Consider the following 13,362-nt stretch of genomic DNA (forward strand, 5'->3'; position numbering starts at 1 on the left):
TTTAGTTAGTTTACACTACACCTGTGACAAAAAAAAATTGTGCAATTCGTTAAATAATATAAGTGCCATCTAAGCATGCATTAATTGGTACAATTACATACGTAGCTAAGTAAGGCACAATACAACATTACACTAATCAATATACTACTTGTGTTGATAATATAATAAGTGCAGTAGGGCAACACAGCCAAGCTGCAATAAAATCTACCTAATGTATTAAATTACAGATAAGTTTTATTTTCCTCTAAGATTTTCCAGGTCGGAAGTAGAGCCTTTTCCGGAGTCTAGACACAGGCTCTGGTACTTGTTTATTCTTGCCAGACCTTGACTCAAACTCTTCGGCCACTCTCCTATTGACCTCCGTCAGCATATCCATCAAGTGCTCTTTGTCAGCCATCTCCATAAAGACATTAACCATTGCTGACACAAACCAGGAACCATTCTCATTATTCCGCCAGGAGACATAGCCAGGTATGGTAGCATAAGCTAGCAAGTAGTCAGCCTCAGCTGGTAGAGTGCCTGTGTGCCACAATAAAAAATATTCATATTACCCATGATATCATGGTTTGGGGAGGTCACTGCAATAACAATTCTAAGAATTACCTACTGTTATATTAAATCACAAAATATGACATGGGCAAATAGTCCCTGGGGGTGAACATACATACTAAACAGGAAGCACTATCAATTAACTATTGAATGCAATATCCCATAGCAATGGAACAATCATTAAGGGGATATTCAGACTACATTACACAATATTCATGACTTTATCACACCACTGACAGAACTCAGCTGACATATACCTGTGTATCCAGAATCTGTCTCGTCAGCCTCATCTGTAAATGTCTTCTCCTGTACAGTTGGAAACTGCTCCTCATATTCCTGCTCAAAATCAATTTTGGTCTCGTCTCCATCTGTCATGTCATGCTCCACACCATAGTCAAAGTTTCCACCTCTACAGGCTTGTAGCAGGAAAATTTTGGGTTTTCCGATTAGTGAAGGACATCGGTAACCATTAAACAGCTTGGTAAGGTCTTCTACGGGTATCAGCTCCCCATCTGTGCCATAAAGCTTCCCTTTAATGCCATGTGTAAGAATGGCTATAATTAAACAATCAAACTTTTTGTGGTCAATGGCAGCCACCTCATTAAAAATACGCCTCAACTGTGACCCATTTAAGTCATTGTAGCGGTTAGTATAGAACCCCAGATGTGTAAACAACCGCTGTAAAGCGGCCGCATCTCTGTCTGTTCCCTCTCTGTTCTTCATACCACAAGTAAACACCTTGTTGTTTATGATTACACCAACACCACGAGGATTTGCCTTCATCCGGTATTCAGGTAGGCCACGGGCATCAGTGAGGTCTTGTGATGTAGGAGGGGCAGGGACCTCTATGCTAGATCCATCATCTAATGGCTGTGATCTTTCAAAGGGCCACTTCTCTCCATCGCCAACTAAACTAGAATTACCCTCAATTGTATCTAGTGAGGGCATTACCAATGGTCTCCCTATGACAAGATTTACAGGTGTTAAACGCAATATTTACAAAAGTACAATACATAATAATTTAGTAACTCACTTGGAGGATTGGGTTCAGTAGCAGCAGTTGGTGGTGGTGGTGGTGCTGTTAGCTTTGCAAAGATGCTAGGAACTAAAAAAGGAGCATATTTCATTTAATATTCACTAGTGAACAAAACTATAAAACTGCATCTATAGGGGGAAGCAAGCCATCATGCTAAAGCAGTCTCACCACAAAATACTTGAAAATAAAGTGTCACATGACAATTGTACTATCACCCGAACCAGCAAACCCAGTTTACCAAGCTATGCCGTTGTTTCTTACTGTATATTACTATTTTTCAAATACTACAAAGCTACAAGTCAAGTGCAGCTACTTCTATAATCTTTTATGGTGACTGCACAACTCATGCAGACCATGAACAATTATTCTGCAAATACACATCCTATGTTACTCACCTGTTGCTGGAAGGATTGAAGTGTATTCTAAGTAGAAATGAGAAACAAACATGAATAATGTTATTTGTCCACATACGTGCAGTTAGAGTAGAGTGTGTAATGTGTGTGTCTGCACAAAACTCAAGTAGGCATCCCAGTGCTGGTTCGCTGGGTGGCACTAGCTGTGTTTTGCACAGCTGCTGGAGGCTTTGCTTTCTGTGTGTGCATGTGAGTAGTGTGTGTTTAGCATGTGCACAGCATGCATGTCTCTGTGTAAGCACATAGCTATCTACACAATTATAAGCATCAATGGCAATTAAACATATGCATGACTATGACACTGCACATCTGTGTGATCCACATGGGTAATGTCATTTTTGTAATTTCTCCACCATCAGGATATTCATCACTTAATGATGCCAAAATATCCCCCCAGACCATAAACAATTACAGTGGTATGTGTAACTGTTTACTCTAACAATTCAACAATCTCGCTTATGTACACCAGGACCAGGACTAAGGCAAGATAGCAAAGGAAAAGAAAAAGAAAATAAGAAAGAAAAACAGTGAATGTTTTCAAATACACAAAGACAAACACAGGCATTAGAGAAAGAAAAATCTGTATACAGCCATTTGGCTGCTATTAAAGCACTAGGAAACTTGCACAATATGAAAACATACCCTACTGTATATCATGTACAACAGGAATACAGTGTGAAGAATGTATTGTGTTTCAATATCATCCAATTGAATGTATTTGTGTACACAAGCATGACAGACATGGTGTAAGCAATATCACCTAAAAGTTAACAATGACCCAACCACAACAGTGAGTGGGCAAGTGATGGAGCAAGCAAGTGAACACTTCTTGTATGTATATGTGACAAAGTTCAATACTGTTCCAATTAAAATAAAACCACTTATATTATCTGTGATATACCATCTTGTTTTTTTTAATATAAAAAAGTTAACACACGAATCATTGCAGGTAATCAATGTGAACTGAGGGATATTAGTATAATTATTAACCACTTGTGCACATCCAAAGGAACAATAGCATTGACTGTTAATGTGCTATTTAAAGCATAAATAAGACCCATCAATTAGAGCATTTGACACCAAGTGTGCAGAATAGGAAGTTTCACAGCAGGTAACATTTTCACATTTCTACTGGCCCATATAATAACCAATGCACCACAGAACATGATTAACTGGTCACAAAAGGTTTACAATACTTTAAACAAACAAACAGGTTTACACAATCAATTGCAGCACTTGTACAAGTTAACACTATTCAATGTTTCATCCCTGAGGTGCCAACAGATGTGACAAATTTAAAATTCATTGCAATCCCAGTAATATTCTAGACTAGAAGTGTCACTAGGATCATGTTAAGCCGCCCATGTGTCCTACATGCACACAAGCACCACACCGCGCCCTTTTTACAATTCTTACTTTTTACAATTTCGTCTCCCAGAAACGACATGCTAGTGTTGCCCATTAAAACTTCGTGAAACTTCTTTAGATATCCCGGAGCGTTCCTCTTCAATTGCGATATGAGTTCTCGAATAGCAGCCTTTTTATCTCCACTTTTAACTTTTGCTTGGATTTTCTCTAGGTCGTCCATTGTGATCAGGTCAGCGGAGACACAATCGTCTACCACCGAGTCGACATCCAAACTAGTAACAAACGTGGACAAGAGCTGATCTAGCGTCTTGTCCTCGACCTTCTTTCCTTCCATGATCTCAGCTTTCCTTTAAAAAATTGGTATTATTAGTATACGAAAATATGTGAAGAAACACCGATTTCTTCTTTATAAAGCACAGCACAGGCTCTTTCAAATTAATATTAGAAGCGCCTTATCATTCATGCAATTAGGATGTCACTGTTTTGTAATATCAGACTGGGAACCGGTTTTCTAGTGAAGCATCCGGTGTTTAGAAGGGCGCTTGCAGTTAGCACGCCACTCAGCACTCGGCTGCAACATGCATCACCAGCTCAACAAGGTAAATTACTCGAAATTACTAGCTGTACGTATGTATGGTGTAGACTATGTATTATTAACACTTCAAAAATAACTCAGTCCTGAAAATCTTAACCTCACAAATGAGGAAAATCCTAAGATTGTGGACACGTGACACTCCATACTGTGCACCATAGATAATATCTATGTGTGCACTGAGGGGTGCGACACCTTTGCAATCATGTATATCTTTTTTGTGATTTGAAACTTCACACATAATTGTCGTAGTGTGTACATGATTTGTGTTATTGCAAGGGGGGGTAGGACAAGCCCATGTGCACAATGATATTGCACAAGTACTGAAAATATTTCACATGAGCTGAATAGCCTCTGTGCAAAAAGTAGAGTAAGGGCGCGATACATATACAGTTCCACATGGTTGTTTACAATATTGTGATTCACTAAAAATGCTTGTTATAGGGTCGGTAGTGTGACGATGCAAGGCAGTCATGATTTTCATGCCAACAGTGATCAACAATAATTATTTCAATATGATCATTTTTGCACAATCCATTACTTTCATTTTGTTTGCACTTTGTAGTACACATAGTCTTGTCCTACCCCTCTGCACAATTAACACTAGTTTTAAGTCCCTGTGAGCTTATGTTGGTCAGTAAATATACTTTCATGACTGCTTTTTTATCAGTTCTGTTTGGTTAAGGAAATACAACCATACTGTTGCATCATCCATCGTCTGTCTATATCTGATCAAAATATACTTGTACCATGTTTCACTGCTTTTACAACACTAAACCATGTTTTGTTCTTGATCCACCAATTCAGGTTGGATTACAAACAACATAGCTATCACACATGCTGCAAAGACAGCTTTGATAACCTGCAGACTTGTCATCTCTCCTCCACCAATAAGTTCTTCCGATCATGTGGTACTTCTTGGTGGAATTCTCTCGCTGCTGCCGCACCTGTTACATGTAACTGTAATGAATTGTAATTTTGTACTCTCACCTAAGGACTTTTGCCTAAATAATCTATTGTGTAGTATGCTTGTCAACTACTATGAGATTAACAAAATCAAAATCAGTCAAAATGTATGCTTTTGACCCTTGAGAGTGGTGCTTGACCTAATTCTAATGTTCATATAGTAGTGATGCCCTTACACAGGTTTTTAAACATAGCTTCTCTGTTCTAGTTTCGATGCACTTCGCAAAAGTACGCCTTTAATCTATGTTGAAAGGTGCATCCTTTTGTGAAGGCTTGGTGACAGTTTGTTCCTCAGATTAATGGCTTAAAACGACAATTGCTCCTAAGTAAAGCCACGGACCACACTGGAGGCTCTGATTATGGTGCCATCTTTGTCTTTGCTTCATCTTGCCCTGCCTGAAAATTAAGGCCTATAACAAACAATTTCAAACACAAACTCCTACAGTTCTTCCTCAATTTGCTTCAAACTCTCTAGGCCTACTAGCTCACCAGAACAATTTATCATGAGATAATTTCATTTCTCTAACTGTATCGGCTTACTTGAGGGTTTTGTTAATTTTCTCTGCAAATAGCCATTAAACATTCATAGAATTTCATCGAATTTCATTTCGTTTAATACATGCGTTGCTAATAGGAAATCTATGACATCATTATCTTTCGCTTTTAGATATTTTGTCAATGAATCATGCATGAAAGTTAAATGTTCCTCATGCTATCTCCTAGGTAAGTTTTTTTCTATGAATTTATGTAGAAATTTGCATGAAAATTATCCTGTCTATGAAGCAGAACATTCTATGGATCCATCAAGAATTCTGTATAAAACAGCAACTGGGCAAAATGTAGTAGTGTATCTAGATAGAAGAGATCAATCATTTTTTCATTATTTTAGCCATCCACTTTAGAGAATTACTGTACCAGTGTGCTGTGTGTGCTATCACATGCACTGCAGTATAAAAGGAGAGTTCTGGAATGTCTGTAACAAATTTTCCTTTCAAGGGGCGCACACACATACACTTCACCTAATCTACACTAAATAAATCTGCAAACAAGCACTTTCTGCAAGCGTCAAGCGGGACACTCTGTGTGCTACTACAAGGTCTTCTGAGCTTTGTTCAAGACTCTAATAGAACGCACATTGGTGAGATGAAGCACAGATTGAGAGGTAAACACATATCATATGACATGCTATAGTCATACACTGTTATCCATAAACAATCAATTGTACTAGGAAGAAATGGAACTCAATGCATTACTCCAATAGAATGCACACCGGCGACAAAATACTCTAGTTGAACAACCGCTTTTTAATGGGGGGGGGGGTCTATTCGTGGAGAAATTATAAATGAGGCACTTAAAGTAGAGGTGTGCGATATATCGAAAAATTATCGATATCGCGATAATTTTCCTTATCGTATCGAATTCGATATTGCAAATGCTGATTTCGGTGGTATTTTATCGATTACTCGATATATCGAGAAATTTTAGATAAAGTAACAGCATTTTGGTCTATGATTGCACAATCGCGCTAGAAATATAGGTCAGTTTTGTGCATTCTAGCCATTTTAGGCCCCTATTTGGTGATTATTAGTTTCTCATCCAGTCTCTCTAATTATTATGATGCGGGCAGGAGGGTATTACCATTATGCCATTATTTTATAATATTAACACACTGATGTACAGACCTTGTCCAAATTGTCTTTCTTTCTTACTACAAACTTTTCCTTCACCAGCTGAATCTACTTTTCGTGATCGCCAACTGTTTTTCAACAGTTAACTGATAGCTTGCTTTGATGAAGAACACGATTGCAACTGGGTGGATCCACTGCAGCAATTTGCTAAGGAAAACAACAGCTCTCCTGGCCATATATATGTACTAGTAATAGCATGGGTAGCAGTGAAATTTGGGATAAATATCACGAGTGTTGTATTGGAAATGGGGATAAATTTCACGAGGCAAAGCCGAGTGAAATTTACCATTTCCAATACAACAAGAGTGGTATTTATCCCAAATTTCACTGCTACCCATGCTATTCCCAGTTAATACCATACTCGCTGCATATGCGCATGCTGTGCATTAGCGTTGCCATGTACGCAATTTGTTGTCACTATGTATTAAGCACGCGTTGACACTAATTGGTGCTACATTGTTAACATAAATTCTAGCCAATGAAATTGCAATTACAACTTTTTCACTGCTGTCAGTGAAATACGGGATAAATTTCACTGCTACTATTGAGACTTTTGCATGGGCAGTGAAACAGGTAAAAAAATTATAACGGTTTGGTATCACGTGTTCTTCTGAGCATGCACAGAGTAAATAATGGCTTACCATGCGGTAGCTTAAGAAGGATGCGGGCGGTGAATGAGAAACTAATAATCACCAAATAGGGGCCTTAAAAGCTTATCTACCAGTTTCCTAGGCTTGTTGGTAGTACTGTGTAATGGTTTTAGTGGATCTATTGTATTTAAAGCATATTTATAAATATTGGCCGCCCACACTATTTAATCAATTATCGAAATCAAATCGATATCGCGATATTTTACTAATTATCTATCGATATCGTATCAAAAACAAAATCCTGATATCGCACACCCCTAACTTAAAGTACATGTAGTGGAAACCCCAATATCGCAACAGAAGTTTACTTTACCAGTGGTGTTTGTTCTTTGACCTACTGCAACAAAAAGCTTCATCTTTTAGATCGTATACATTAGGTTGCTACTTGTCAAACCTCATCACCCTCATTTACAGGCTATACTTTCACATAACCAAACTAAAATTTAAAGGTGATTTTTCAGAGTTGTGCACGTGGTTACCTGAACACCAACTGACTCCTGGGTACTTTTTCTATCTGCTTTTCTGCCATCTGGTAGTGAAACATTTAACAATTATTGCCCATTTCTTACAGTCAAGCACACTAATATGGTTTTCCCACTGTGCTATAAATAAATTTTTAGGCCATGTAGTGTTACCTACTATCGGTAATCATCATACAGTATAGCAGTACTGTATATTAGAGATCATTGAGAACTGCTCCTTTTACCACAAACTTCAATATCACCCAAAAACCAGCCTCACTTTTCATTCATTGCAGCTTGGTAGTATTGGTTGGGCGCAACCAAGTCAAAAAATGTCTCCAAACCGACCACAAACCCTTCCACAAGTTTCTATGAATTTTTTTATTTAACTGAATTTTGCTAACTGGTTGATGCCTACAGCCAAGCATAACTCAACAATGGATAACTACCAACTTGACTTTTTCACTGCTTGATGTCACTTCATCCCAAGACGTACCTTTTCACCAACTGCAGTACATACAATACACACATCACAGACTTACCTTTGTCCCCCTTTGTGTCCCAGTTTTTTTCACTGACAGTGCAAATTGTCAATTCGTGATTACGTGATACAGCATCCCTGTGACTACTGTGGCTATCACTCTTATTGCCCATATTTCCAATTGTAACTGGACTGATTGCAGAGAGATGCTTCTTGTACTGTTCTACGCTTGTAACGATGTGTAATGAGCGGAACTACATAGCTGAATACAAATCGTATTAATTGTGGCCACTTTGCTATTTCAGTAATTGATAATTGGGATGCACGTTCAGACAAAAACAATAAATCTGGTGCCATTCTTTCTTCATTTGCAGTATGCACACGTTGCAAAAAAAAAGCAAACAAATAAGTAGGAAAAGTTAAGGGATCAGAGAAAGGAGGTCACCTATACCTAAGGATATACTAGTAGACATAAGACATTTAATCCGTAATTCAGTCATGGGTATAGTCTGGAGTAGGGACACTACCTCCCTTGTATCACTACTTTGATCCCTAATCAAACTTAAAATTGTATATGTTGATTTGAAATGCAGCACAGTTCACTCCAAGAAACCTGTTTCTATAGGTTCACCTTCACCTGTGCTATTTGTTAGCCGATTTCCTTACACCATGACCACACTTGAGTTGAAGAGACTGTTTCCAGGTTGTGTTGCAGCCAGCATTGTCCGAAAGAAAGCAAAACAGACACCAAAACCGAAAAAGCCAAAGCAACTCAACCAAGGACAAATGAGGAAGGTGGTGGTATCTAAAAGAAATCCAACTAAAGGTCGTAGGTGGAAACCACTAACCGATGATGACAAAGGTTTGGGAAGGTAGGTACAATCATTTAAATGAATGTAAAGTGGTCATGTTTCTTGGTGTAGTGTCAATCATGTATAAATGGTAGAGACCCTCTGGGCTGGGTGAAGAAAGTCCCAGGGGTATCCCCTTATGTACAAAGATTCAGTGTTCTCTGCACGCTACACTTGTATATGGCTTCATCTAAGTAACATTCACTACATAAATGCTTTGGAAATTTTTAAAGTGCATGATGTGTGTATGTAGCTAACTTGCTGGAAACATAAAACGCTATTTACGCAAGTGCTATTTTAATAATTATATGCATCTAGCTAACTACAACTTCCTGTACGACAAAAGAACAATGCTGTCACCACAGTAAAAACTACAAATACTAACCAGACGTACCCATGACCCAACAATAACAGGATTAGGAATGTCTTTGCTATCCTGTAGTTACCAGTGTTTCCACTCACACTGTATGCTATTGTGTACAATGTGTGCAATTATCACAAGACTCTTTGTCTGATTACTTTGTTAGAGTTCAGTATTTTGTAACTGCTCTATTAGCCTCTGTGTAGTTTACTTCTTACCTTCACCCTGAAGGGGAAATCTTTAGACCTCCCAAGGCTCCCTCTAAATCTCAGTTTGAAATCCATGCCATTGATTGATACATATTTACTTACTACATTCAGTGGACACATGGTTACTGGTAAGGTTTTCATTCTTCACGCACGCACACACACACACACACACACACACACACACACACACACACACACACACACACACACACACACACACACACACACACACACGCACACACACACACACACACACACACACACCTTAGTGACCACACACGCATACCACGTTGTTTTTGTTGTAAGCATTTTAGTATGTCAACTCTTTGTACCACTACCTTGTATTAAAATAAATCTTCTATTATAGGCAAGGCTATGTGGAATTTTCAAGCACTGAAGAGGCATTAAAGGCACTGGAAAAAACAAAAGACGCAGTTGTAGGTGTTCGTCGTTTGAATGTATTATTTGCTTCACCCAAAAGTGTGATACCTCACAGAGAGAGGATGAAATTTAGGGTGAGTATTCATGGCACATTTTGAATCCTACAGTCTCTGTGTCCGAACTATATAGTTTAAGCAGTTGGGTCTTCAGTTAATGTATAATTCATTTTGAGTTGATTTCCTTATTATTGATGCTTTGTCTTTACAGGAACAAAAGCAGGCTGAAGCAGCAGCTGCAGCAGCCACCAAAAAACGTGTATCAAAAGATGTGAAATCACAAAAAACTGAACAGCCTCAGTAGTTGTATTGTTATTTCATTCTACATTCATCTTTTTGCTTGTGATCTACCATCTTGTATATAAGATGAAGTCCTGGTTTTCATTCCAGTACATGGTGTTCTGAACAGTTGTACCAAAAGGCTAAAATAAGAGTCTCCTTTGTGGGGAATAGAATTATAGAACCCCGGTCTCCTGTGTGACAGACAGGGATACTTACCACTATACTACCAAGGAGCTGCACATTTGTTAGTGCTTCTGATGTTCAATCTTTCTTGTAAGTATAGCAACATACCATAGGGCACATACATGGTTGAGATAATGGAATTTCTTCTGCTATTATTGATAGCAATAATGTTAATTTAAGAGGTGACTTCTCTATTTTGGCTGTAATTGTGTTAAATCCAATTAAACTAGCATGTTTTCCAACTGAGTACAAAAGGAATTAATGGAACAAATGTAATAAATGTAGTATGCTGTTCTGAAGCAGCATTTATTTTTAATGTATGTATGCATAATTTTTGTCCTCTTGTGTTTCCATTGCTTCAGCTGATTCCTTAGTTTGTGTATATCCAGTTGGAGGTTCCAATTGTATTTCAACCAAAAAATAGATGGGTCACCTGCAATTGTGTAGTACGTATTATCTATATATACTCATATCACCATCTCACCCACTGCCCTCTGGTTTTATTTATCATGGTGTGTGGTTTTGCATACAACAAAGATCACATGGACAACAGAAAGATTTGGTAGTAGTTAAACAGCAGTAACTGATGGGCAATTCCTTGGTAGTGTAGTGGTGAGTACAACTGTCTGTCACACAGGAGACCGGGGTTCGATTCCCCACTAAGGAGTGCTTTTTTCTATTTTGCAAATAAAAAATGGTAAAATAAACTCTGTAAAACTGAATCACACATGATGGCATTATTCATAATGATGTTATATGTGAGGGGTTGCCATTATAGTAATATTAAAGAACTCCATGCGTGGCTGCTAAGCAAAGTTTTATTGCATGTAGATACATAGCTGCAATACTAAAATCATGTTTCCAAAATTTCTTGCTGGATTGGCAAACAATAAATGTTATAGCTATGTAATATAACAAAACAAAATATTAAATTTAATTAGAATGTACGAGAGTTTCTTGAGTGCCATTTGTATAATCCAATCTGCGGGCTGATGCTGGGCTCTAAAGTGGGTACTTTGACCACGACAAATGTGGACCACTTGAATGATTTGCTGATCCAACTGACTTAGTACACGGAATTCCATGCATGCACTGTTCGAAAGGAATGTCTCAAGCTATAGCTATATGTGTGCTGAGATTTTCGAGGAGACTTCCTATGTATAACATTCTATAGCTGCATTGCTATTGTTTCTAATCGTGGACATTTATGTAGCTATTATGCTCATCTATGCATAATGCCTTACCACTTGCTGTACCTATGGCTCCTTTTGCCTTGAATTATGTCAGGTTGATCGACGTCCCAGTGGACAATTACAAAAACAGGAGACCAGTGATTTACTGATACTTCTGTTCGGGGAACAGCCGCACTTTAAATCTCCCAGAAACTAGTTAGCTATTAAATTTTGTATCCCAGCCGGAGTAACTGGCGTGCCGGCGAGTAGCTACCAGGGTACTGTCGAATGCCAGTGGCTGGCAGCATATGTACATGTATAACAAAAACTAGCCTGCGTTCTTAACTTTCACGCTTAGATTAATATTTAACTTTGTTCTTTTAGAATTCGGCATAGAACTATCAACTAAGTAGGCTATGTTGACGTAAAAAAAGGTGTAACAAAAAGTACTTGTGAACGAAAAAAAAAAGCACTCCTTGGCGGGGAATCGAACCCCGGTCTCCTGTGTGACAGACAGGGATACTCACCACTATACTACCAAGGAACCGCTTGAGAGTATATGATTTTTACTGCTCATGTATCTTTCTGTCACTAACGCATGGATGTTTTCACTAACTTTTGGTAACCAGTGCCACTGTGGTGACCAGTATCTAGTATATACCGACGTTCAGTTACCTAGGTGCTCTGTATGTCTTGCAGCTGACTAGCAGAGGTGAAGCACATAGCTAAAATGTGTTTATTGCTGACAATAGCGCTGTACATGTATAACAAAAACTAGTTCTTACCCGAGGGGTAGGTAACGACCTGTAGATCACCTCTAGAGAGAGAGACCATCATTTTATTGATGAAACTGAATTGAGTGTTAGCTACGTATACAACAGCAGTAATGTGAGGACACATACTGCCACAGTGCCACTCACGGGGCTATGCTCCAAGAGTGGGTGTGGCAAGGAAAAAATTACAAAAAATAAGGGAGAAAACCATCATTAGTAATAAAATTTAATTATGATGATACAATACATTATTATTCCTCGGTCTCGTGCGACCACAGTCAGATCAATCAAGGGTCCATTCAGAATTCTAAGATGCCTGAAATTTGTGCAGTTTGAAAGATGAAATTTGACGATTGAAACAACGAAACGAAATTTTTTAAAAGTAACGAAAATTTTCGGAATCTGAAATTTCGTAGATGATTTTGGCTCGTTACCTACCCCTCGTTCTTATCTTCCACGCTTAGATTAATATTTAACTTTGTTCTTTTAGAATTCGGCATACAACTAAGTACCCCCGGCTATGTTGACGTAAAAAAAGGTGTAACAAAAAGTACTTGTGAACGAAGAAAAAAAAGCACTCCTTGGCGGGGAATCGAACCCCGGTCTCCTGTGTGACAGACAGGGATACTCACCACTATACTACCAAGGAACCGCTTGAGAGTAGATGATTTTTACTGCCCATGTATCTTTCTGTCAATAACGCATGGATGTTTTCACTAACTTTTGGTAATCAGTGCCACTGTGGTGGCTAGTATTTACTAGTATATGCCAACGTTCAGTTACCTAGGTGCTCTGTATGATATCTCCTGCAGCTGACTAGCAGAGGTGAAGCACATAGCTAAAATGTGTTTATTGCCAACATTCCCACAAAAACCTTGACCGTACATATT

At 38.4% G+C, this 13,362-nt stretch overlaps 2 protein-coding genes, 1 long non-coding RNA gene and 3 other non-coding genes across 6 annotated transcripts; 2 read left to right on the forward strand and 4 right to left on the reverse strand.

Annotated features, from left to right (window-relative positions):
* Positions 1-24: 24 nt before the first annotated feature.
* On the reverse strand, positions 25-3,767 carry LOC136243209 (caspase-3-like). Its single transcript, XM_066034729.1, has 5 exons — positions 3,415-3,767; positions 1,981-2,007; positions 1,583-1,654; positions 807-1,511; positions 25-519 (listed from the first exon to the last, which is right to left on the reverse strand). Exons 1-5 carry the CDS (start codon positions 3,698-3,700, stop codon positions 245-247), a joined length of 1,365 nt encoding a protein of 454 aa, XP_065890801.1. The 5' UTR covers positions 3,701-3,767; the 3' UTR covers positions 25-244.
* Positions 3,768-3,769: 2 nt separating this feature from the next.
* LOC136243213 (uncharacterized) lies at positions 3,770-10,468 on the forward strand. The gene is made up of 4 exons (XM_066034732.1): positions 3,770-3,965; positions 8,830-9,076; positions 9,993-10,140; positions 10,274-10,468. Exons 1-4 carry the CDS (start codon positions 3,839-3,841, stop codon positions 10,364-10,366), a joined length of 615 nt encoding a protein of 204 aa, XP_065890804.1. The 5' UTR covers positions 3,770-3,838; the 3' UTR covers positions 10,367-10,468.
* Positions 10,469-10,662: 194 nt separating this feature from the next.
* LOC136243218 (uncharacterized) lies at positions 10,663-12,652 on the reverse strand. Its single transcript, XR_010694793.1, has 3 exons — positions 12,485-12,652; positions 11,012-11,203; positions 10,663-10,960 (listed from the first exon to the last, which is right to left on the reverse strand). It is a non-coding gene; the product is annotated as an uncharacterized lncRNA (long non-coding RNA).
* On the forward strand, positions 11,123-11,194 carry Trnad-guc (transfer RNA aspartic acid (anticodon GUC)). Its single transcript has one exon. It is a non-coding gene; the product is annotated as a tRNA-Asp (tRNA).
* Trnad-guc (transfer RNA aspartic acid (anticodon GUC)) lies at positions 12,172-12,243 on the reverse strand. Its single transcript has one exon. It is a non-coding gene; the product is annotated as a tRNA-Asp (tRNA).
* A 397-nt stretch (positions 12,653-13,049) lies between the features above and the next one.
* Positions 13,050-13,121, reverse strand: Trnad-guc (transfer RNA aspartic acid (anticodon GUC)). Its single transcript has one exon. It is a non-coding gene; the product is annotated as a tRNA-Asp (tRNA).
* Between the last annotated feature and the right edge of the window lie 241 nt (positions 13,122-13,362).

Source organism: Dysidea avara, chromosome 13 (assembly GCF_963678975.1).
Source record: "Dysidea avara chromosome 13, odDysAvar1.4, whole genome shotgun sequence".
NCBI classification, from domain to species: Eukaryota; Metazoa; Porifera; class Demospongiae; order Dictyoceratida; family Dysideidae; genus Dysidea; species Dysidea avara.

What these genes read in the sequence shown, in the direction of transcription:
- LOC136243209 (XM_066034729.1), bottom strand. Translation starts at nt 3,700, where the DNA reads ATGGAAGGAAAGAAGGTCGAGGACAAGACGCTAGATCAGCTCTTGTCC. An exon ending in GGGAGACGAAATTGTAAAAA is followed by an intron (nt 2,008 to 3,414) that starts GTAAGAATTGTA and finishes ATTTCTACTTAG; the next exon opens with AATACACTTCAATCCTTCCA. An exon ending in TTCAATCCTTCCAGCAACAG is followed by an intron (nt 1,655 to 1,980) that starts GTGAGTAACATA and finishes CTCCTTTTTTAG; the next exon opens with TTCCTAGCATCTTTGCAAAG.
- LOC136243213 (XM_066034732.1), top strand. Translation starts at nt 3,839, where the DNA reads ATGTCACTGTTTTGTAATATCAGACTGGGAACCGGTTTTCTAGTGAAG. An exon ending in TGCATCACCAGCTCAACAAG is followed by an intron (nt 3,966 to 8,829) that starts GTAAATTACTCG and finishes CTGTTTCTATAG; the next exon opens with GTTCACCTTCACCTGTGCTA. An exon ending in GAGAGAGGATGAAATTTAGG is followed by an intron (nt 10,141 to 10,273) that starts GTGAGTATTCAT and finishes TTGTCTTTACAG; the next exon opens with GAACAAAAGCAGGCTGAAGC.